The sequence below is a fragment of the Centropristis striata genome, chromosome 4 (genome assembly GCF_030273125.1).
Source record: "Centropristis striata isolate RG_2023a ecotype Rhode Island chromosome 4, C.striata_1.0, whole genome shotgun sequence".
NCBI classification, from domain to species: domain Eukaryota; kingdom Metazoa; phylum Chordata; class Actinopteri; order Perciformes; family Serranidae; genus Centropristis; species Centropristis striata.
This window is the reverse complement of record NC_081520.1, coordinates 16494367-16518985: the sequence shown is the minus strand read 5'-3', so window position 1 is coordinate 16518985 and position 24619 is coordinate 16494367. Positions and strand designations below refer to the sequence as shown.

The window sequence follows — 24619 nt, the reverse complement described above, 5'->3', positions numbered from 1 at the left end:
AGCGGAAGCCTCCTGTTTCCTGCCTGTAGTTGGGTCCTGTACAGCAGCCCGTGCGAGGCTGTCCTGGAGACCCCGCGCTGCCTGCACCTCTATCGTCTCGGGTGAGTTTGTTACATTGTAGCGATTTCTCTATTAATCCCAAAAACTGACACAAAGCTGCAATATTCGCGACCTGCAGCGAAGCCGCGACCTGCACAGCTTCCTAACCGGGGCGCCACGTCGCCGCTCGGCCCCCAGAACAGAGACATTTTCCAGCGAATTCCCAAGCATACCCCCCTCATCCAAGAGTATCCCAACATTTACTCCTATTTATCCTGCAAGCAGAGATAGATAGCTCGCTACACAGCTGCGTTTACACTTCTAGGGCAACAGTAGCGTCTCATTGGGGCCGAATCGGGGTGCTGCTGTGCAATGCGAGTGTTAAAATCGTGTCACTCGGTGGTTTGTTTTGAATGTCAAAGGCTCAAGCTAAGCTGTGCGTCTGAATATTGTTGATAGCTGGGTAGGCTAGGCTAACGAAATTCAACCCAGATGCATGAAAATGCTGGAAATAGACGTGAAACGGGGGTTTGGTGGCAAACGATTTAATAAATTAGAGTCTTAAGTCAATCAGTGTGGCTGTTCAATGCTGTCTAATGTTGCGAATGAGCAAAATATGCATGCAAAAGCTCTTTGAAAACACCAGCATGTAGCAAGCCGCTTGCAGTGTCTCCATTCATATCCTGCGCACTGGCTGCTCTGACCCAGTAATGGCTACGATCCGCTGCCTTTTTAGAGCGGCAACTGGGCATCAACAGCGGGGTTTTTTGTGTGTGTCTTTGGAAATATTGTTGACTTGTTGTTTTTGGGAGTGCTGTGCATAGTTGTTGAGGCTTTGGTGGTGAATTCAGCGACAAGCCGCACTCTGCAAATCTTTGCAGGCTGTGTGAAAACCGCGCGTTTTCAGTTTGTTGTGTATTTCTATTTCCATCCGCTGTTTCTCGGTGTGTTGCAAACAAAACTGCTGCTGGATCTCTTGAGTTCATAACAGTAGGTTTGTTAAGACGGTTTACATGTTATTGAGTATGTTAATGTGAAAAAAGACTTGTTACCAGTGATTATGAAGATGTGTTAAAATCTAAACTGTATTCTCTGTATTTATGGAGCACATTTATCTTATTATAAGTGTTAATGAAGTTGTATAGTTGCTTCTTTCTTTGCTTTACTCTCACAAGACCCATTACAAACTCCAGAGTTGTCTGACCACAATATGTGATGTAATCTTTTGAGTCATAACTCATCATTTGAATAGAAAAAAACATTGTGAGATTTAAATTTAAAATCACGTTTGCCACAGATTTCTTTAAACAGATAGAGAGGTTGACAGATAGTAGGGTTGGACGATATATTGATATATGTTTAAAAGTGATATAGAATTAGACCATATCGCATATATCAATATAGTTTAAATTTGCACTGTGATCCCTGCTCCAGGAAAGCTACGGCTTTTATTTAAGATATTTTTTTATTTAAATGTGCACTTTATGGAGCTATGATTTTTTTTAAAAAGGTACTCTTGTTATACAGTATTATGTTACACTTACACTTACATAAATACATAAAAACTTAGGGTTTCAATATAACTACATGTGACTCACTTTGCGATAAAAATATGGGGATATATATCGTTTATCGATATTCAGCCTAAATATATATCGGGCTATGACTTTTGGTCCATATCGCCCATCTCTAGTAGATAGATAGATAGATAGATAGATAGATAGACTTTATTTATCTCAAGCTGGGAAATTACACTGGCAGCAGCATTACACACAGAGACAATAACAACACAATTAAATAAAAAAGAACAACATAGGCATATTCAAGCAATAAAAATAAAAATGTCTAAAGAAGAAGTATTGATTGTAGTGCAGAATAAAATATAATATACAGTATAAAAAATATAGGTGCTGTGAAACAAATACGGTGCAGTGAACAGTGTGCATAAAAAACAAATAAAGTGCACAGCGACTGTATGTTATGATATATACATGATATGATATATAAATATTTCCAAATGAGACACAATACTTGATCAAGAATACTTTATACTGAGATAGAGCTGTGCAATATGGTGATACAGGTTTAAAAACCATATCAAAATGTCTGTTTATATAATATATTTCTGGATGACCCTGAAACATGGGAGCGGATCTGGAGTGAACCTTAAAGGGCACTATTTTGCTAACATGGAGTATACAAAATAGGCTTTACCATGGGGTTATTTTATATAGATTATTTATAAATTGAATTACCAAATTCATGTGCAGGACAAAATAGGAAAGAGTGCACATATGGAAAGTGCAAAACAAAATATAAACAATAAAGATTACACAATGTCAGAAATGTAGACATCATGTAGACTAGACAAAATAACTACAGAATTCTGTATTTGGTCAATAATGGAAATTGTGAGAACAATAAGTAAAGAAATGAATTATTTCACAACAACAGCAAGCTGAATCTGGTTTAAGCCCTCATGTTTCAGTTAACCATCTGTCTAGCCCATAATATTTAAGAGTAATTATGAAGCTCTTTTTAAAAGTTAATAAGAACATAATTTATTCTTCTGTGATATTTCAGGTGTTTTTTGTATAGTAGATAGTAGTGTAAAGCTTCAACACAGCAAGAGAAAGGGGAGCATCTCTGCATCTCCACTTTACAATTTTCACTTTTCACTGTAACGTTTCTGTTGACAATGTTTAAAGTGTGGCATGGCTCCTTGTTACACTGAGGCAGAGGAGCAGTTCACAAAAGTCTTGCAGCTTCGTAGTTCATTGCCATCGGACGTGGCTAACTCCTGTAAAATACACAATCAAATATGGAGCTAGAAAATCAAATAATATGATGTTGTAATAATAATATAATAGCACTGCAACTACAAACACATTGTTGGAAATAATATTGAATTGGGGTCCTTTAAAAAAAAAAAAGATTGGTTATTGATAATGAAACAAGTCATTAATGGAATTTAAAACCTTTTTCATCTTCAACAGTTGTCATGGATGATGAAGATGGCAGGTGCCTTCTAGATGTAATTTGGTAAGTTGTTGCTGACACAGTGAAAGATCAGTTTTATCCTTAACAAACCACTTAGTCATCTCTTTCGTCTTGTCTTGTGCTGCTGTAAATCACCTTGTTTTCTCCTGCAGTGACCCAGAAGCTCTCAATGACTTTCTTCATGGATCTGAGACCCATGTGAGTATGAGTAATCATTGAACAAAGACACATATGTTGGGCTTGTGAGTTTGAGTGTCCATAAAATGGGTTTGTAATGGATGTGATACGTGATCGCATGACTTAATTTATTAAGTCACTTTCAGATTTCACGTTGACGCACTCTGAAACCCACGTCCCCCTCTGCTTTCATTTATTCCTTTTTTACGGCTTGTCTTTGCTTTCTGATTGCCCCATTTATGCTTTCAGCCTGCCTCCTCTTTTATTAGGCTAATTCGCAAAATAAGAGATGCTAATACTAACGTTTCCCAACTCTGTGTTATTCCTAGCATTTTGCCCCTCTGTCGCTTATCTTTTCACTGGTTCTTTACAATCTGGGTTCTCTGGACTGTTTTCTGTCCTTTCCTTGCCCTCCTCCTCCGTTTGATGGTCTGTATGTTTCTCTGTCCTGGTGGCTTTTGCCTGCTGGTTTGGGTGCCTTTGGTTTCTGTCTGTCCTATCCTGGGTGGGTGTGTCTGTAGTTGGACACTGACGACCTATTGGATGGTTCGAGTGACCCCTCCAGCTCGTTCTTCTCTACCACTGGGGTGAGTAGAATCCCCCAAACCTCCTCCTTCTGTTTTCTATCCATCTATGTAGCATGCATCTCCAAATACCCTCCCTTTCCACTAACATATCGACACTGTACAAGCTTTGATTTGCCGCAATGATAAATTAGATTTTTATGGGGTTTTAATGTTTGCACTTCTCTGTTAACTCAGTTACACTGCTGATCGTCGCATCGAGCCATAAAATTCATCTATCACCTGGTTTCACTTGTTTCTTTCTTTGCTTTAAGGGCCATGTTCCAGAGGTCCAGCCTGCAGTCCAGCTGTCAGCCAATGAGCCGGCGGGCCTACCCAGAGTCAGTGTGGACCTGGACTTCCTGGAGGATGATGACATCTTGGGAGGATCCCCAGGTGGTGAAGGTGGGAGCAATGGCATTGGGACAAATCACGAGCCATGTGACATCCTGCAGCAGAGCTTGGCTGAAGCCAACATCACAGAGCAGAGCTTACAGGAGGCTGAGGCTGAGCTGGACCTGGGCTCCTTTGGGATTCCAGGCCTTACGCAGGTGGTCCAGACACTGCCTGATGCCAGCCTCTCCGGGGCTGGAGGCGCTGCTGTTGGTGTAGGCATAGGTGTTGGGGGAGCAGCAGCAATTTTCCCCGGGTCAGCCCAGAGCACCACTGCTACTCCTCCCAATGCCACAGCTGACATGCTGGGGTCAGTACTCGCTCAGCAGGGCCTTCAACTGCAACCCCAGGTCATGAACAAGGCCATTAGTGTTCAGCCATTTATGCAGCCAGTGGGCCTGGGAAACGTGACGCTTCAACCCATTTCAAGTCTCCAAGCTCTTCCTAACGGGAGTCAGTCTGGACATTTGGGTATCGGACAGATTCAGGTTGTGGGTCAGCCTACAGTCATGACTATCAATCAGTCTGGGCAGCCGATCCTGGCTAAAGCCATGGGTGGTTACCAGCTGCACCAGTCTGGGCCAGAGGTATCAGGTGCTGGTTCTCAGGCTGGGCTCGGAGGCTCAGGGGGTGGACTTCTGATCCAAGGTAACAAAGCCACTTTGGGATCTCCAGCTTTAAATGGACCGGCTGTTTGTGTCAGCAGCACAAACAGCAGCAGCGGTGGTACAATGACTGCTCCTGCTGGGCTCGTGGGCTTTGGCAGCACCACGCTAAGTTCAGGAATTGGACCCCAGACGCAAACCCAAGGCCAAATCATGCAGAACGTGATCATTCAGCGCACACCAACACCTATTCAGCCGAAACCCCCTCAGGGGGGTGCAATCCAACCGAAACTCTTCAAACAGCAACAACAGCAGCAGCAGCCACAGCCAGCACCCCAACCCCTGCAAAATGATGCTCACAAGGCTCTCGGGCTGCAGCAAATTCCAGTTTCTGCTGCTCAGAATGTAGCCTTCCTGACAGGAAAACCAGGCTCTAATGTTGTTCTGAGTACTCAAGCCACAACACAAGGCCCTCAGTTCCAACAAACCCTATTCAAGCCACAAGCAGCACAACAATCTGGCAAACCCCTCAGTGTACACTTGTTAAACCAACAAGGCAGCATCGTTATTCCCTCTCAGACAGTTCTGCAAGGTCAGAACCACCAGTTTCTCCTGCCACAACTACAAGCAGGTCAGCAGATCCTGACTCAGCACCCTGGGGGGCACATCATAACTAGTCAGGGTCCTGGTGGACAACTCATTGCAAACCAGATTTTAACTGCAAACCAGAACATCAACTTGGGTCAGGTGTTGACTTCACAGGGCCATCCTGGGGCTGCCCACATCCTCTCTGGACCCATTCAGCTCCAGTCTGGCCAGATGGGCACACCCACCCTCTTTCAGATGCCTGTCTCATTAGCACAGAGTCAGAACCAGACACAGACCCACACTGTCTCAGGTCATGCCCAGACAGTCATACAGGGCATGCCAATCCAGAACTCCCTGACCATGCTCAGTCAGGTGGAGGGGCTGAGCCCCGCAGTTAGCCTTCAACCAGCCCTGCAACCTCAGCCAGGTGGAGTCCCCAGCAGCAGCAGCACAGGAGCAGCAACCATGGCTCAAAGTCAGCCTGGAGAGTGTGTTACTGTGCTGGGTAGCTCCACAGACCAGGCTGCTCATCCAACTCAGCAGCATGCACCGCAGTCCTCTATCCTGGCAATGCAACCGGTCTCCTCTGTGTCCACGGCTACCACAGTACCCTCCTCTTCTCCGTCCATGTCTGTGTCCACCTCTTCCTCTGTCACAGCAGTGGGGCTGGTCCCCCATCAGTCTCAGCACAGTCCGGGGAGGTTACTGTTCACCAACCAGGGCTCCAGTATGATCCTGAGCCAGGAGTCTCTGCAGATGTTCCTGCAACAGGTCAGTAATCCACTCTTTGCACGTTTTGCTTTAATTGTGTACAGTTAACATTGTCTTAAAAAAATTAATAACATGCACGGAGTGTTATCTTGGTCTGACCTCTTTGGTTTACTATTTTACTCCCCCTTCCCTCCAATCCCCTTCCTCCTTCCCTCCCACGTCCTGAAATGGTAAATGTACTCCAATCAGGAGCAGCACCACCAAACAGAAAATGAGTCCACCCCCTCTGTGGGCGTACCAGCGTCTGTAATCGTCAGCAGCAACAGCGTCACTGCTCCGGCCCCCGCTGTCCATGACAGCCAATTAACTGACTCCTGGGTGGGTCAGAGTCACAGCCCTTCCCCTGGCCCCTCCCACATGACAGCAGTGGTAAAGCAGGTAGAAATGCCCCTTTATGTTAAGCCCCACCCACTTGTTGCTGCTGCTGCCGCCACAATGTTAGGGTATCTAACCTTTCCCCGTCACTGCTCTGTACTTCTCTTCTGCATTAGTCATTGCTTCCATGGCTCTCACAGCTGCTACGCAACTCCTAAGCTCAAAAATTACTTGCTTGCAGCTTCTGTGTGTTTCTAACATCGCTTTGTTATATGTAAAGGCATGATCATTTCAGTTGTCCTTATGCATTGTTTCAAATTTAATATCTAGCTATGTGCACCTCTATAGAATATGGAACTGGAGATCCAGTGCCAGTTTTTTTTAACTTAAATTGTTGAACTAATTTGGTATGTTTTTTCATCCATGTTAGTGTATGCATTTTATAACTGAATCCAAAAACCATGCTCATGCTTTTAATAGAAGAGCTACCAAGGTGCCATGTGCAACTTGTTCACCTCTTTACTAACACTCTGCACAATCAGAATCAACTCATCTTCATCTGCTGCATCACTAACCGATGACTGATCAATCAATCAATCAATCCACACCTCTCAACTTTGCATTGATCATTTAAGCTCTCAGGTGCTTACAGTGCCACTACCCCTTTGTAACCCCTAGTCTGACCAGTGTAATTACCCCCAAACGATAATTCATGCTCCCCTGACCCCATACCCCGAAGTCTCCAGATCACCTTCTACTTCTCCATCACAGGCCCCCGCAGATCTTGACTTCTTGCTTTTGTCTACTGTTTTTTTGTTTTTGCTGTGCAAAAGGTCATTGTTCCCTTTTTTTATGTGTAATCCCCCTCGCAAGAAAAAAAATCAGTAGGCTTCAACTACTTTTACTTCAGCAACTACTAGATTTTAAAGTCTAACACTTTGCTTTTGTGGTGTCGTTTTACCCACGTTTGTGTAATTCTGTGCTGGGGCTGGGCGATAATTCCTGTTTCCTGTTGCTATGGTTTCAAAACATCTAACCAAAGGACTACGGTGGAAAATTGGCCAGCTGGCTATTTCTGGCACATTTACAGTAATGTTGATTAATGTGCACTGTCCTTATATAAAATATCTATTCTCATTTTCACTGGAATTGTGATAATATGCATCATATGTCATTATACTGTTGTGCTAATTAATAATTTCAAGCAACACAAGATTCAACACCCCAAAGTTATTGAGGTGATTTTTCTACATGTTTGAAAAGTTTAGTCAAATGCAATGCATAAGAGTGAACACTGTCAATTAGGGCTGCAACTAACGATTATTTTCATTATAGATTAATCTGTCGATTATTTAAAAGATTAATCCATTAGTTGTTTGGTGTTGAAAAATATTAATCAGTGTTTCCCAAACCACAAGATGACGTCCTCAAATCTCTTGTTTTGCCCACAAACCAAAGAGATATTCAGTTTATTGTCATAAGGGAACAAAGAAACCAGAAATTTGGGCTTATTGTCTTTAAAAAACTGCTCAAACCAATTATTCGATTATCAAAATAGTTGACGATTAATTTAATAATCGATTATTGTTCGATTAATCGAATAATTGTTGCAGCTCTACTGTCAATGTATAAATATAATTTTAATTATTTTACTAATTAGCGCGCATGCATTTCCTATATCATACTAAATATTTTGATTCTCATTAAAATATCGCCCAGCCCTATTTAGTATCTGCTTTCAAATCTTGAACAATGTACTATAATCATATTTACAATATACTGTGTGCATGCAGAACTTTCAGTGTGTGTGATTTTTGTGCTTGATTTCCCAATTTCCTTCTTTGTTAAAATGTTGTTTACACTCTTGAATCAAATAAGCATTTGTGTATATTGTGATCCCGCTCCTTCAGGTACCCTCCAGTGGGCATCAGCAGTCCCTGAAGATCCAGGGCATGTCCCCCTCACCGGCCTTGACCACTCACGCCACAGCGCCCCCAGTGGCAGTCAGCCCACAGCCTTCCCAGTCTCCTCTCACTCTGAGCCAGCAGATCCAGTCACCGCATCACCCACAGCAATCGCGTCCTCCCTCTCAGCCTCAGCCACAGTCTCAGACTCCCTCCCGCTCATGCACGCCCTCGTCTCACACGCAGCTCTATATCGTTCACAACCAAATGGCCGAGTCCCCCCAACCGGCTCCACAAGCCCAGCCGCAGCACACACAGCCCCAGCAGACACACATTCAAGTTCAGCTTCAGCCTCAGCCACGACCGGCCTCTCAGCCTGCCCCTTATCAACAAGAAATGCCTCCTGTGTCACAGTCACCCAAGCCTCCTCCCGCACCACCCGCACAGCACCAGTTTACTGCTTCTCCTGTCAGCACTTCGGCCACTGCTGTAGTTAAAGCCCCGGTTCCCATCCAGGGCCTGACAGCAGAGCAGCAGCACCACCTGCAATTAGTAGGAGCGCAAATTCAGACCCTGTCAGGCATCACCCAGCCCTCACCGCAGCAGAAACAGCTGCTGGAGAAGCTACACCAGGTAAAAAAAAACTTCTCTGAATGAAAACTTGTTATGAAATTTGCTTGCAAAAAAAAGGTCTTACCTTGAAGTAAATAAGTTATGTATTTTTGACTTCACATGCCTCCTGTCGTACTAACTTACATGAAAAACTGAGCTGGTTTGAGACATTGAGAACATTAACTGTATAGTATTTTAAAAAATAGTGCACTACTTGTATTTGTGTACAATGTGTTACATTTAATGCATATCTGTGGTTGTAAATATTTTCCATCATTCAAAAAAAGTTGTATATGCAGAAAAAACATCCCACAAGTTACTATTTGCAATAGGATGTTTTTTTTCTACTCCGTTAGAAAGAATAGGTTAAATGCATCACTTCCAGCTGATGACTGGATTGGTGATTCATTTACCAGTTCAAACCAGAAGTCCAAGTAGGATTCAAGAATCCAAACTGGCTCATCTAGAGTTTTCTTGTGTACAAAACGTGTAAGAAATGTGTCCTGATGTGTGTTTTAAGGTCCAGCAGAACATCCTGCTGCAGGCCAAGCAGGCTGCTCAGCCTCAAGCTGCCAGTCAGTTCAGCTCCCAGCAAGATGTGCCTGTTGATAAAGTGGTGATTACATCATCAGCCAGCACTAGCACACCTGCTCAGCTCCCCTCAGTGCTGCAGCAGATGTCAGTGCTCGTCAAAACTCCTGCTACAGGTGAGACACAATTTACCTCCCATGATGCAAAACAACAGGACCCTGAACACACCTTAAAGTGTTTCCCTCTGTAATTATTTGTTTCCCTTTGTTTTAGCATCAAGTGACTTACAGGTATTCTCAGGAGCCCAAGGGCCAGCTGGAGCAATGGTGAATCAGACTGTCACTCCTGCCAGCCTTACCCAGCCTGCACAGGTACACATCACTTCTGTCCTCTATTCCTAGAAACACTGCTGCACATACCTGCCCTGTGCAGTGATTAATATTAATACTGTTTCTTTTTTAAGTGGCACATGGCCTCCTGTCTTTTTGTAAAAGTTGCCCCTAAGCAAAGCAAGTTCAGTAGCCCTGTTCAGTATTGCCCTAAGATCCTATTTTTAACTTCTATGTGGTTACTTTTTCTGACTGACCCCACACATGAGTTGTTAATAACACGTGAAAGTTGAAATCTGACTGTAATGGCTGCTTTTAAAGCGTGTTGTTGTTTTACTTTTTCTTTAAAGAAAACATGCCCACCAATAGGTTTTTAGTAATATTTTTATTGCATTTTCCAACATAGACAAAAACAACAAACAACAACACACTGTGGCCACAAAAAACAAATATCCAACTACTTATTATGTAATACAGACAATAGAATGAAAATGCTCAGTCCATTACAAGTGACAGTGATGTAGCAAATACACATCTGGAAAGAAGTGAAGAGTAGTAAAAAAAAAAAAAACAATTTTTACAGTAATTTCAATTTCCATTTCGAGAGAAAATGCTATTTTTTTTAAAGGAAAATTAAAAATAATTATTATTATAAGTAAATTTATGTCCTGCCTTATAACCCAAATACATCAGTCAGCCAGTTACCCTCATTGCCATCTATCATCCCTTTTCCACCAATAGGTTTTGAGGTTCCCAGGCTTCCTTTTATTTTTTTTGTCAATGTCTAACCTTCCTTCTGACTCTCTTCACAGGTTCAGCCAAAGCCAGGGGTGATCAGCTCAGTTGGAGGGATGGCTCTGGGGAAAGGTGGTATGCAGATACAGGTGTTAGGAACTAGTCTTACTCAAATGCCTGCTCCACAGCCCCCAGCTCCAGTACAAACTCAGGTAAAGGACTGTGACTGTATCTTGGTGCAGACCTAAAAACTGCCTCTAGTATTATAGAAGGTGTAATCTCTATTTTTAATGTTCACAGACCACAACAATGAAGATGCCTTTCAGTGCAGAGCCCAGCAAAGAAGCCAGGTGTGTGCCGCATGTATTTCAATGGCTTATTGTAATTCTTTCATAATGCCATTTTTGTAAATAGTATTTCTTTATACACATCTTACTGCAGGATGCTAGAACAGCTGAGGAAACAGCAGGGTTCAGTGCTTCACCCAAACTACAGTGCTCCTTTCCACTCTATTGAGGACACACTGCACAGACTGCTGCCTTACCATCTCTACCAGGGAACTGCCAACTCTTCTCAAGACTATCAAAGAGGTAAGAAACTCCAGAGCCTCTAACGTAGACAGTATACAGTTTTCTAGCCTTTCAAGATCTTCATGATTTCGGTTCTCTTGTGCACAGTGGATGATGAATTTGAGACGGTCTCCTGCCATCTGCTGAAACGGACCCAGGCCATGCTGGATAAGTATCGCCACCTGCTGTTTACCGAGTCAAAAGTAAGTTTATAAAACAGCATTCTCACTATATTCCTTACTGTTGTCTTCTTTGCCCTGAATCGATATTGAACTGATGGATTTTGGCGTTTGTACCTGAGCAGAGACTGGGCCCCTCGGCAGAGATGGTGATGATCGACCGGATGTTCATTCAGGAGGAGAAGGTCGCGTTGAATCAGGACCGGATTTTTGCCAGGGATAGACCAGGTACCATACCGATGTCTGTGGCCTTACATGTGATTTGGTGGTTGTCTTGATCTAAACAACTGCTAATAACATAACTCTGTTTATTACATTGCAGAGGAGTTTGTGGCAAACGCACGCATATTGGAGAGTGTCGCATCATCCCAACAGAAATCATCTTCTGCTGAGCCCGCCTCAGTGAGTGGAGGTGTCGCTGCTGCTGTTCCTGCTCCAGCTCCTGCAGCTCCTGCCCCAGCCCCCCTCCCAAACATCGCCCCAACCCCTCCTCCTGCACCCTCCCCAGCTCCTGTCCCTGCTCCTGCTCCTGCTTCAGCTCCTGTTCCTGCTCCAGCGCCCCCTCCTGCCCCTCCCGCCACCCCTTTCCCCCCTACCAAACTAGTAATAAAGCAGGGTGGAGGTGGAGCCTCTGTGTCCTGGTCCAGCAGCTGTCCCCCACCTCCAGCCGCGACGAGCAGGCTGGCCGAACCCGCCGGCCAGAGCTCCTCCTTCAGCCGTGCTCCAGCAGCACCGTCCTCTTTCTCCTCTTCGTCCTTCAACTCTCAAGCGGCCGACGACGACGACGCTCTCCCACAGAGAACCAGCAAACCGCCTATCAAGACCTACGAGGCTCGCAGGAGAATTGGTTTAAAGCTGAAGATCAAGCAGGATCAAACAGGGTTCAGTAAGGTGGTCCACAACACTGCCTTAGACCCCGTGCACACACCTCAACCTCAGCAGAGCAGCCAGTCCACATCCCAGCCTCAGACTCAGCCCCAGTTTGAAGCTGCTGTACCGCACCCAAAGTCTCACACCTCATCAACTCCTTCTACTACAGTCATCAGAACTCAGTCCCCCGTATGCACTGCTTCTTCTGCCTCGTCGGTCACCACAGCAGTCACTCAGTGCAACCCGCCACTGAGAGGTAATGTTCCCCCTAATGCAGCCCCATCCTCCTCTACCTCTTCCTCTCATACTTGGTCCTCCTCTTCCTCATCCACTCAAATGAACGGGACATTAGATCACCATGACGCCAGTGGGGTCAAACACAATTCTGCCTCCACTGCCACTCCCTCACAGACAACATGCCGTCTCCCCCTTCGAAAAACCTACCGGGAAAACATTAGTCCCCGGGTCCGACCTGGCGTCCCCGGGGGAGGAGACGAGAGTTTGTCCTACCCCAGACCCACACCGTCACCCCCCAGGCACGAGGCCTCATCTCCTCCCTCAGAGCGGACAGTTATAGCCAGCGTGAAGGTGGAGAAAAGAGGCAGGGAGGCCTCGCACACAGAGTCAAGCCACGAAACAGGCCATTTAGGGAGTGCAATGCAGGGGCTGGACGAAATGGACGAGGTGTTTAACCGTGGTATCAAAACCACACAGCACCATCATCTCCCACAGCTGGTGGACAGGGAAGGGGCGAAGGAGAGAGGGGAGGAGCACACAGACCAAGAGACAGATGTAAGTAAATACAAGAGGGCAAGTGGGAAAAACAGACACAGGGCAGGTGGGACATTCAGAATGGACCAGCATGCTCCTGGGCCTCCCTCTCCAGAGTCCTCCTTCACACGAGACTCTTTGCTTCCTGCCAAACGCTGCAAGTCGGACTCCCCCGACATGGATAACGCCAGCTTCTCCAGCGGCAGCCCTCCGGACGACTCTCTGAACGAGCACCTGCAGTGTGCCATTGACAGCATCCTCAACCTGCAGCAGGAGCCCTCTGCCCGCGGGCACCACATTAAAGGGGGCGGCAGCAGGTCCCACCAACACCAAAGCCAGCGCCCAGGGGGCTCGGCAGCCTCATCCCACAGACCCTCAGTACCACCCTCCTCCTCTGCTTCCTCGTCCTCCTCCTTGGCCCAGCACCCTCAGGTCGGTGGCCGTGGCCACAATGGCAGCCTGGTGCCCCAGACTCAAAGCAGATAACAGCCCCTCAGCCCCAGGCCAGACTGATATGGGGGGACTAAGAGACAGATTCGGAGGCAGGGGAAGGGGGGCACTGTGAAAACAGTATCACTGTACTACTCTGCCAAGCTGTGTTGGCTTTGTTTGTCCATTTGAATTGTCCAGACATTTCTTTGTCATTTACAGTCTGTGGTAGACACCTGGTAGAACAAGTGAGAGTGTGGTCAAAGATAAAACTCTTTGTGAATTACAGATTCAAAGATACCTGTCATTTTGTACGCGTTCTCTCAGCCAAGCTCAAGTAACAAGATGAAATTTTCAAAGGATGTTGTTCTCTATTTCTTTCTTTCTTTTTCACTTTCTCTCATTCAGTATACATACATTCCTTTCATGTGGCCTGAGTACCAGTCTCTTACCCACAGTAGTTCATCTTCTGGTTTATACGGTGTCTCAACGAGCATCAGGCAGCTCATTTAAACGGTCAAGAAGTCAACTTTATTTCAAACTTGACAATGTGCAGCTGAAAGACATAAAAAGTTAATACTGCAAAACATCAGTGTCTTGCCTTACCAACCAAATTGGATTGTCTTATCACAAATATGATGCTGCCCTGCAGATACAAAAACGGCACATGCTAAATTGATACAGTCCACCCTTTTGTCAAGAATAGATTTCTTTAGTTACACTGCTCACAAGTCAACTACTCTTTGTATGGAAAATGAATCCGCCTCATCTTTCATTATGCCTGCATTTCATATCGCATGCATTTTAAAGTATAACATGTTTTCCTTTTGACTTCTCTCGAGTACTGTGGTTCTCTACTGTCAAGATGTAAATGAAATGTTGTAAGGAAATTCAGTTCTTTTCTGCTTCTGATGTCAGATGATTTTCCAGGTTCTTGTTTTAAGACCACACCTCCACATACACACACATCCACACATACACACATACACACACACACCTGCCCCCCTGTTACTCATGATGCCAAGTTAGGACTTTATGCATTTCAGTCAGCAGGGGGCAGGCCAGTTTTAACTGTTGATTTTCTGTGTTCTCAGTCAGTTTGTTTCATCTTTTCTGCCACTGTATCCCTGCCTCCCATCTGTTTTTTGTGTCTTTTTTTAAAGCCTGGTGGACAATTCAAACACAAACACAGCACAAGCATCGAAATGGAAAAAAAGGAACAATAATAATGTACAAAAAGACCGTAAGAGAATTTGAAGTATAGTATTACAGATTAATTTTGTATTGTATTTATTGTGTATAATGACACTTTTTAAAAAGAAATGTACATTTAGTAAAACTGTAAATTAAACCTTGCTTCTTTTATGAAATATTGCAGCATGTCCTCTGGTCATTTGTCTAGCTTCATGGTACATTCCTTTGGATGACTAACGATGATTGAGGAGTACTGTATGATGGGAAGAGGGATGGTGAAGGGGTGTGTTTTCTATCAGAGATCCAGCAGGCGGTGCATGGAAGTGGAAAAGTAGAGCTGGGTTGTGTGCTCCGTTGCCCCGGGAGTTCACAGAGTTTGGGAGGAGCAAGAGAGGCTTGACTGATGAAGGGAAAAACCGTCACATCTGTAAACGTATGACATGTTACAGTAGTTCCAGTACAAAAGAAACTATTAAAAAAAATGTGGGAGTTGGAGGCTTCTGCTGCAGGGGTGCAGCACGAGGTTGTGTTTATTTTTAAAAATATGCATAAGGACACTGAGGTTATGTCATGTTTAAAAAAACAAAAAACGACTCCACCCAAAATATTTATTCACAACCCCCCTCCTGCAGGTCCACGCCCTCTGACCACAACTCTGCTCATCCCTGCCTTGTGCAGAGTGTTAGTGCTGCCCACAGCGTTGCCAGGCATCCCTGGAAGAGGAGGTGCATTAAAGTTGGAGAAGCAAGCAAGGGGAGAGAAAAATCTGCCTCAGTGTGGTGTGCCTGTGTGTCTCACTGTTTGCCTTGTGCTCTTTCAGCAAGCAGAGTAAGGAACCCTGCCAGCTCTGGAGCTCATCTGAAATACATTAAACCCTGGAGAAGAACGATCCTCTGTAATCTAGCTGCGTTGACGCTCCACCGAGGGTTCCTATTTGCTGTCAGAGGTACACCCATACATGTAGCAGCAGCTCCTCCAAGAGACTGTTTTTGTCTCCTCAAGTCAAAATATTTTCCAGACTCCAGAGGGGAGCGAGAGTGATCAAGGCGCTTGAAGAAGTCCGTGCTTTCTCCATAATTTATTGGTAAATACTGTCTTTATTTCTTTAAACATGGCTATAATGATCAGCATGTATTTTAACTTTTACTCATATATCCAGATTGTCATACAGCAGTTGAAAGTACTATTTGGGTAGTATATTTGGGGATAAAAGCTCAACTTGTTTGCAGAATTAATGGAAACTTTTTTTTTCTTCTTTTTTTTTTTTTTTAAACTAAAACTTTTTATTTATTTAACGGAAACTTTCTAACCCCTCAATGGTGTTTTTGATCAGCTTTTTTCCATTTCTTCATTTGGATATTAAAGCAGGACTCCCCTGATACTGCTACATTTCTTGTTCTGAGTCCAAAACTATGTTGCAGTTGTGGTGTACAAACCCACAAGGCATTTTCCACCATCCTTAAACTTAAGAAATTGTTCCCAGAGCCTTAACCAAACCTTTAAATCTCACTGCAAGAATGTAAAGCAACTTTAATCGTACAGCTCAGGCTGGCACAGTACTTTTGTATGTAATGGCGGTCAAATCACTTTTAATGTCCCTACTGTAGATCTCTAGGGTTCGCCATTTTGACAAGAAGTCTTTCCACACTAGTCTTGTGACATGTCAGGACTGTGTAGCCAAGTCTCCTCAGGGCAGATTTTTTTGTATCTTTAGTTCAAATGGGATTTGCAAAAGAGAAGCTTTCCACAGATGGGTTAACGCCTGCTGACACGTGTCTTACCTTTCAGCCTTTGTGCCAGTCTGCTTCTAATAATGAGTTGTGCCTTCAGGTCTTAATCCTTTGTTTCTCTTTTAGAAGACTAAAGTTAAAATAGAGTTGATACTCCAATGGTTAAATGTGTTTTTCCATGTATAGGCTACCCTCTTGGAGATTTTGTCCTTAAATGAACAATCACCTCATGCAGTTGTTCCATGTTCCACAGAGAGGTACTGCAAGGGATAAAAGGAATGTCTTACTCATTTCACTGTAATAAAATGAGCGGTGCCTGTGCAAATCCTGTCACAGGGCTGGGTATGCAAGTTTTCCAGCGTCAACACCAGCTTTTTCCAGGCATGCACTGACAATGCTTGGCAGACTCCTGGTGGTCTGAAGCTTACTCCAGATTCCACATCCTTACTCTAGGTTGTGGTTGCACACTTTGATCACCAGGTGCAAGAACGTTAAGAAACTTTTTGCCATCTGGATTATCTCTTTTTTTTTTGTTTGGATTAACCTCTACTTGTCTCATTTCCGTTTATGTTATAGGGACCAAAAGTTATCAGTGTGGCGACTGTTTTAAAAGAGGAAGATCCAGACTTCAAACGAAACATCAGCCCTATCGTTTCTCTCGGCGTGTGCAGACGACGTTTCAAGGACAAGTGAGCAGCGTTCACATAAATACAGGAAACACCTGAAGGTTTTCCAAGGTTCAGCCACAGGAAATATAGCTCCAAACAAACAGACACTCTGCCACTGATTTTTGTAAGAAGCTCCCTATCTACTTGTTAGTCAATCAACATGTCACGCTGGGGGAGAAAAAATGTGAAGAAGACGCCTGAGGTGATCCGCACTGTGACAGAAGGGCTCAAGTCCTTGTATCGTAAGAAGCTGCTGCCCCTGGAGGAGTACTACGGTTTCCATGACTTCCACTCTCTCAGTCTGGAGGATGCAGACTTTGATAATAAGCCCATGGTGCTGGTGGTGGGACAGTACTCCACTGGAAAGACAACATTCATCAAGTAAGACACAACAGCTGTGCCTCAAACATTGGTTCATTGTTGAATGTTGTGTGGTTGCCAAGTTTCTTCAAGTACCAGTACTGAAATAATCCCAAACCATATGTGTGACTGACAGGTATCTACTGGAGCAGGATATTCCTGGCAGCAGGGTGGGACCTGAACCCACCACTGACAGCTTCACTGCCGTCATGCATGGGGAGGTGGAGGGAGTCATCCCCGGGAACGCTCTCATCGTAGACCCCAACAAGCCTTTCCGCAAACTCAACCCTTTTGGAAACACCTTTCTGAACAGGTGAGAGCTGGCATTTTATTCACAATGTGTTGTGTAATGATTCCACTAAGGGGGCCAGATAGATATCAGCATGAAGTGGTCCAACCATGTAAGAGAACCCAAGAGGGGGAAACAAGGAAGGAGAGATAACAGAAAGTTTTTTAGCTCTTTGGAATTTCGAGTCCTTGTGCCAAATTTCAGAGCAGGGAGGCACTTGCCTTATTTGTGGAAAAATGGAGAAAGGGAGCGATATCACCCGAGAGCGTGATGACAGCTAATGTACTCAGCCAGGAACTGAAATGTACGCAAGTTCAAAGACAAGGTCAGAGGGCTCCACAGACCCTCGGGGCAAAGACAAACACATGAAGTCACAGACTTTGTGAGGCTCAGGAAACCGGAGAAAGCTTAACATTGAAGGTCTTTCCTCTACTCTGTTTACTGTCTGGGCTGCCAGATTTCTGTGTATGTTTTTCCACTTATGTAAAGCATGAAAGAAGTCACACGTTTTACAATAAAGTGCTGTTGGCTGCTAGAAACACAGACATGCAGAGTAGAAGAGAACATACAGTTGTGCTATTGATGAGGGTTCCTGCGTCAATTTTCTGATGCCAGTTTTCCGGAGTCCCACTCTCCCTCTGCAGGGTGTGTTTTCTAACGTATTTGCGTCTCTCCTTTTGCGTTGACTTCCTGTTCTGGGGCCGGTGGGCTCGTTAGGCTCATAAGCCGCAGGAAGTGGTGTTGTTGTTCTAAGCCACACATCGTTAGCGGGCCTTATTGTTTGATTCTGGCAGTGGTGGTCATTTTCCTTCAGGAAGTCCACAGCAATGAGAGGCTTGCTTGAACACAATGGCCCACAGCGGGAGGGGTGGGGTGTGTGGAGAGGGCAGCTTCCAATCTGCTCTTCAGATCACATTGGCTTCTTTGATAACAGTTAACCATTTTCCTCATGATTTAGATTATTTCCTTCTTCACTGATTTCAAACAAAACTGACCTCGCTGAACTTGAGTCTTATCATTATTTATGTCTGCTGATAAAAAATACCAGGTTCCAGTGCGCCCAGATGCCCAACCAGGTCCTGGAGAGTATCAGCATTATTGACACTCCGGGGATCCTGTCCGGTGCAAAGCAGAGAGTGAGCCGAGGTGAGAGAAGGGACAAAGGTAAGGAGAGGGAATGGGGGGCCTGCAGAGACACACATCCCTGAACGTCTGCTCACAAATTCATCTCCTTGGCACGCCTGGCTAACTCATGGGACCAGTTTACTCTGTCACAATAACACTTGGCAGCAGAGAGAGAAAACAGCAGTACGCTGAGAAGCCATGAAATCCTAATCAGGAACAGAGACAGTACAGACATAAACACTGTCAGCACATCAAGAATGTACTGTTGAGAAATAACTATCATCATCATCATCATCATCATCACGGTAGTTTTTCACTTTTCTATTCATCCACGCTTTAAGTAACCCATTATTACTCAAGTCAATCTGCATGAGCAACTAATACGTTTAAAGAGTCAGAGCATTCAAACTGTAAAAAACATATTTCATCACTTATCACTGGTGGCATCTTGCACATGGTTTTGGTTTTGCAGCTGAGGTTTTGAAATATCCGTCTGTGGGATTTCTGCCTCCACCACCAACCCGCTACAATGGAGGTGAAAGGAATGGTGTTTTTGGTGCTCACAGCGCTGCAAAATTAAAAAATTCAGCATCAAAATGCTGTTCAAGAACGAAATATCCAGTTCCTCTGAATAATCCAAACACTTTCTTTAGTTAGAAGTAGTTCCAATGCAAACTGCTCACAGTTTAGAGTAAACGAGACATTGTTTTTGAAGAGATTGTGCTGTTCTGTGAGCAACACAAACAATAGTCCATTGAAATAAAACCAAAAAAACAATGAAAGGATATCTCAAAACCTAGGAGGGAAAAGCAAACAAAATTCTCATTATGGCTTTACCACAGGAGGTAAGTGAAAATGTGTTTTTTGTAATTTGGGTGAACTGACCCTTCTAGTTTGATCATGTTTATCATTCAGAACTATGAAAATTGGTTTTATTAGACTTGTACAGCAGTGGAAGTAGTACTCAGATCTTAAAGGCAAATAATAGAACATCTAGAACAGTCTGGGAAGTTCAGAAAAAACATAACCAACTGTAATGCAGCCTTTAAATCCAGGAAAAGAAAAACATGCCACATTAAGATATCCAAAATCTAAAACCATACCTAGTCTCCTTTCACAATATCAATATAATATCATGAAAATTGGTTTTAGTAGACTTGTACAGCAGTGGAAGTAGTACTCAGATCTTGTATGTAAGTAAAAGTAACAAAACAGAGTATACAGAATCCTGAATTTAAAATGTTATTTAACTAAAAGTACAAAACCATCAAAATCTAGTAAAAGTACAAAAACTAAAAGTACCCACTAGGCAGTAAGGCCAATGTATTATATTATATTACTTCATATACTGCTGTGTAGCTTCATACCATAATAACAATATATAATTTTGTTATTTTCTGAAGTTTAAAGTATCTCAAAATCGCTCCCAAGTACACCCGTTGGGTATTTTAAATATTTTCCATATTAAAATACAAAGAATTGGTATTTTGCACACAGTGAAGCCCTGGTGGGTTGGACGGATACAGATAAGAGGAGTGAAGGGTTTGTGTCTGTGTTGACCTTCTGCCCTCTCCTGCCACCTTTTTTTGTTCAGTGCATACTGCCGAGGTTTGTGACTATCTTAGTTATTCACTGTTTTTATTTTCAGGCTACGACTTCCCAGCTGTGCTGCGCTGGTTTGCGGAGCGTGTGGACCGCATCATCCTGCTGTTTGATGCCCATAAACTGGAGATATCTGACGAGTTCTCCGAGGCCATCGGAGCCCTGAAAGGCAATGAGGACAAGCTGCGTGTGGTGCTCAACAAGGCCGACATGGTGGGCACCCAGCAGCTGATGAGAGTCTACGGTGCGCTCATGTGGTCCCTGGGGAAGGTGTTCGGCACTCCGGAGGTTCTGCGCGTCTACATTGGCTCCTTCTGGTCAGAGCCACTGATGGTCACAGACAACCGGAAGCTGTTTGAGCTGGAGGAGGAGGATCTGTTCGCTGACATCCAAAACCTTCCTCGCAATGCAGCTTTACGCAAACTCAATGACCTGGTCAAGAGGGCGCGTCTGGTCAGGGTGGGTTTTATTTGGTTTTGGATTTTTCATTAGTTTTAGTTTTAATTTTGTAGTGATTGTTTTCAAATTCAGTTAGTTTTAGTTTGTTTTTAGAGTGAGTTTGCTAGTTTTAATTAGTTTTTATTTTTTGGAAAATACTTAGTTTTAGTTTAGTTTTTATTAGTTTTAGTGTTAGTTTTAGTTTTTTGTAATGGGGTATTTGTTGGGTGCCAGATTCAATAAGGTCACAATAAATGTTTCCTTTATTTTCCTTTGTCTGATCCATCTCAGCCCCAATAAGTTTATTAAGTCATAAAACCAGATAGATGAAATAGATTTCATATCAACCAAAAAGGTTTATGTATGAAAAAAGTCAACAAATTCATTTTCACTATAATTTTAGTTAGTTTTGTAACCACACAAAACAGTTTTAGTTAGTTATCGGTTTTTTTAAAAACTTTCAGTTAAGGAAAATGTTTTTTCAATTCTAGTTTTCGTTATTTCGTTAGTTTTCGTTAACTATAATAACCTTGATGTCAACATGTGTTAAATAAGTGATCATTGACAGGTCGACATAACTCTAATCATGTTTGTTGTGTTAAAACTTTGTTGGTTTTCCTAATTGCAGGTCCATGCCCACATCATCAGTTATCTGAAGCAGGAGATGCCTTCTGTCTTCAGGAAGGACAATAAAAAGAAGAATCTGATCTACCAGCTGCCAGTGATTTTCTCCAAGATCCAGCTGCAGCACAACATTTCTGCTGGAGATTTCCCAGATTGTGCTAAGATGCAGGTAAGTTTGTTTTTTTATCACTACCGGGCACATCTGGGAGGCTTTTATGTGAAGACTTCTGTTTAGTAACATTAAATTAACTTGAAAAAAATCTCCTGGTTAACATGTTTGCATCATTCCCGTGTTAAAGGAGCAACTGATGGTTCACGATTTCACCAAGTTCAAAACCTTGAAGCCGAATCTGATGGCAGCCTTGGATGAGTTGCTGTCTGCTGACATTGCCAAACTGATGCCCCTGCTGCGGCAGGAGGAGCTGGAAGCAGGCGAGCAACTAGGTGTGCAGGGTGGAGCCTTCATTGGGACTCGTGCCGGACCGTTCGGAGAGGGCGACCCCTTTGCAGAGGAGAATGGAGAAGGATGTGAGGAGGAGGAAGACTGGGTGGTGACCAAAGACAAGCCCAAGTATGATGAAATCTTCTATAACCTTGCTCCCAATGAGGGCAAACTGAGCGGCAACAAGGCCAAGGACTGGATGGTGAGCTCCCGCCTGCCCAACTCGGTGCTGGGTCGAATCTGGAAGCTGTCAGATTTGGACCACGATGGCATGCTGGATGACGAAGAATTTGCCCTGGCCAGCCACCTAATTGAGGTCAAGCTGGAGGGCCACGGCCTGCCCCCCGAGCTTCCTGAGCGTCTGATCCCGCCCTCCAAACGCAGGCAGAAGGGCTCTGATGCATAGACATGTCAAAGATCCTGGAGCTGAGAGACACTCGTCCCTATTGGCTGTGCTACTGTTTCTATTTGCTCATGTTTTCCCCCCCAGACCCGAGTCAAAATGTTTTTGTATGTAATGCTTTTTCTCTGAGACTGATTTTAGCACAATGGAACATACTGTATTAAAGTATAAGTCAGTCCTTTGAGACTATAACAAGGGCAAAAGATTGTGTATTAAGAAGTCACATGGGTCTGGCTGCTTCCTCCCTTTGGCTTCTCAAAGTTAGCTTTTTATGATGAGCTTTAAAAATATATCTTTTTGTGTTTGCAGAGCAGAAGTAAATAAAGGCTGGCGCCCTCTAAGCGAGCAGTATTCACATTTGACAGGATGCAGACCTAAACTTTTCTGTTTTAAATCCTTTAAATTTAACATTCCTCCAGTCATTAGATAGGAGTAACACAGTATTATTTTAGTATTATTTGTAGGATTATTCCATTTTCAGGTCTTGTCATTCCAGTGAGGGTGTCATCTACAAATTTCCTTACAAAGACTTCTATTGCTCAAATTATTTTGTTTTCCAGCATTTTCAACTCAAACTGGCAGCACACATCTAATAACCTGAATGCATTTCACTTTTGAAGCTTTACATGCCACGATTCTGTGCATAAACTTTATATATATTTTTGTAATTGTTGCTGTTGTTTTTTGATGTGCAGGAGCAAGACCTCAGTTGTATAAGAAGAACATGACATGCTGAGGTTAACCTTTGCTTGATGATTGATATATTACTGACTACTGTACACAGCTCCACCAAATGTTCTTATGTTAACTGTTATTGTAACCAAATAAAGTTACCTGACTGTGATTTGTCTCTTTTTGATTTCGCTGTGATTTGTCCCTTTTGTGTGTAAAAATTTAGAGAAAGCTTGCAAGAGTAAGTAAACACTGAGTCATAAAAATGCCTACAATTAAACGTAAAGTGCACAGTACGGAACTGATAGTTTAGTGCATTTGACTTGGCCCTTTTTTTACAAGATTTTCTTTTCTATCAAGCTCACTCGGTCTCTCAGTGACGGACCAGATAAACAGTGAGTCACTCTCTCCCCTGCCAAGTCCCCATACCACCATTTTCCATGGCTCTCTCCCCTCTCATTCCCACCATCTCAAACCTTTTTTTTCTTCCTCTCTCAGTTAAACAGCCCGTTCCCCCTCATCCATTTTTAGTTCTTCATTTGCTCATTCACTTGCATGCCTGTAAATGTTTTTGGTTTATTCCTGCCTACACTATGTAGTGTAAGCTCAAATATGTGTCCCGTGTAGAGCCGTGTGTGTTTCTCATAGGGCTTTCAAGGTTCGCAGAAGAAGGGGTGGCCTCCCCACCTCCCTGCTCCACTCCTCCATGGAAAGAAACACAAATGAGAAACAGAGGCAATGCAGCCCTTTCCTCCCTGCTCTCTGGCTTACAGTGACTCACATGTGAAGAATGTGGAGGGTTGGCCAAAGAGTTATTAATATCTCCTTTCCGAGGGTCCGCTAAGTTTCCTCAGGCTTATACACAGGATCTAGACACTGTACCTTTATGAAAGACTTTAACCACATCCCCCTATTTGGAGAATTCCTGAGCTAGACCTGCAGTACACCACACCCTCTCCTGCGTGTTTGTATGTGAGAGAAAAAGAGGGAGGGACATGTGGAAAAAGTCAAGTAAGGTGACAAAATTCAACCAACATGTTGTTACAGTTTCTTGACTAGAAATGAAGTCATGCTTTGCTTCTTGTGCATTTTTTAAGTAATTGCTACCAATGCCATTTTAAAGAGTAGAATAAAATATCCCCACTGCAGTCTGAACAATGCCCACTTGTTACATAATTAGGCTGTGCTGAGTCATAAACCATTTCAAACATGTTTGTTTAAACCAGGCTGCACAGAGCCACCACAGTTGCGAGGTGAAGCCAGCAGGAAGACTCCAGCAGAGGATCCCCAACATCAGACGTCCCCAACAATGAAGCTTACTCAACGAAACCGGGGTCTCCGTATACGTCACTCAGTGTTTACGTGGGGAATTCCTCACTAGCACAACCTGCCATGGAGGAAAAACTGAGGTCACCGACTCTGGAGAGGGGTGACATCTGGTGGATACAGGATTCCTGGCAACCACACACTGGAACTGCACACAACAGTATCCGACTGTAGATGGCAGACTGGAGGCGTGCAACTGAGTGCACTAAAGGAAAGGTTCAAATTTTTTCCAGGCTGGTACACATGCAATACTCTTACTTACTCTTTATTTTTGCTTTCCTTGTGTGTCATTGGGAGAGGATGGTATATCAGGCCTTCAGGATATCAAGCAGCGTATTGAAAGGACTAACAAACATTAACTCTATG

At 43.8% G+C, this 24619-nt stretch overlaps 2 protein-coding genes across 5 annotated transcripts; both read left to right on the top strand.

Annotated features, from left to right (window-relative positions):
- Window positions 1-14755, top strand: bicra (BRD4 interacting chromatin remodeling complex associated protein). 3 transcript variants are annotated; one of them, XM_059331543.1, is made up of 15 exons: window positions 1-101; window positions 3036-3081; window positions 3192-3237; window positions 3738-3803; window positions 4055-6136; window positions 6326-6514; window positions 8362-8988; window positions 9488-9674; window positions 9772-9869; window positions 10640-10774; window positions 10863-10912; window positions 11004-11152; window positions 11240-11334; window positions 11436-11538; window positions 11633-14755. In XM_059331543.1, the coding sequence occupies exons 2-15, from the start codon at window positions 3041-3043 to the stop codon at window positions 13435-13437; spliced, it is 5673 nt and encodes a 1890-aa protein (XP_059187526.1). In that variant the 5' UTR covers window positions 1-101; window positions 3036-3040; the 3' UTR covers window positions 13438-14755. The 3 variants fall into 3 exon arrangements, with proteins under 3 accessions (XP_059187526.1, XP_059187527.1, XP_059187529.1); XM_059331544.1 differs by lacking the exon at window positions 3738-3803 and having other exon boundaries at window positions 2-101; window positions 11433-11538; XM_059331546.1 differs by lacking the exon at window positions 6326-6514 and having other exon boundaries at window positions 2-101; window positions 11433-11538.
- Window positions 14756-15277: 522 nt separating this feature from the next.
- Window positions 15278-23099, top strand: ehd2b (EH-domain containing 2b). 2 transcript variants are annotated; one of them, XM_059331860.1, is made up of 7 exons: window positions 15278-15658; window positions 16881-17353; window positions 17469-17645; window positions 18670-18785; window positions 20395-20807; window positions 21415-21579; window positions 21710-23099. In XM_059331860.1, the coding sequence occupies exons 2-7, from the start codon at window positions 17133-17135 to the stop codon at window positions 22256-22258; spliced, it is 1641 nt and encodes a 546-aa protein (XP_059187843.1). In that variant the 5' UTR covers window positions 15278-15658; window positions 16881-17132; the 3' UTR covers window positions 22259-23099. The 2 variants fall into 2 exon arrangements, with proteins under 2 accessions (XP_059187843.1, XP_059187844.1); XM_059331861.1 differs by having other exon boundaries at window positions 15279-15658; window positions 18670-18767.
- The last annotated feature ends 1520 nt before the right edge of the window (window positions 23100-24619 follow it).

Coding starts and splice junctions, on each gene's coding strand:
- bicra (XM_059331543.1), top strand. CDS start 3,041: ATGGATGATGAAGATGGCAGGTGCCTTCTAGATGTAATTTG. Junction 3,238..3,737: donor TTCATGGATCTGAGACCCAT/GTGAGTATGAGT, acceptor GTGTGTCTGTAG/TTGGACACTGACGACCTATT. Junction 9,675..9,771: donor CGTCAAAACTCCTGCTACAG/GTGAGACACAAT, acceptor CCTTTGTTTTAG/CATCAAGTGACTTACAGGTA.
- ehd2b (XM_059331860.1), top strand. CDS start 17,133: ATGTCACGCTGGGGGAGAAAAAATGTGAAGAAGACGCCTGAGGTGATC. Junction 20,808..21,414: donor AGAGGGCGCGTCTGGTCAGG/GTGGGTTTTATT, acceptor TCCTAATTGCAG/GTCCATGCCCACATCATCAG. Junction 21,580..21,709: donor CAGATTGTGCTAAGATGCAG/GTAAGTTTGTTT, acceptor CCCGTGTTAAAG/GAGCAACTGATGGTTCACGA.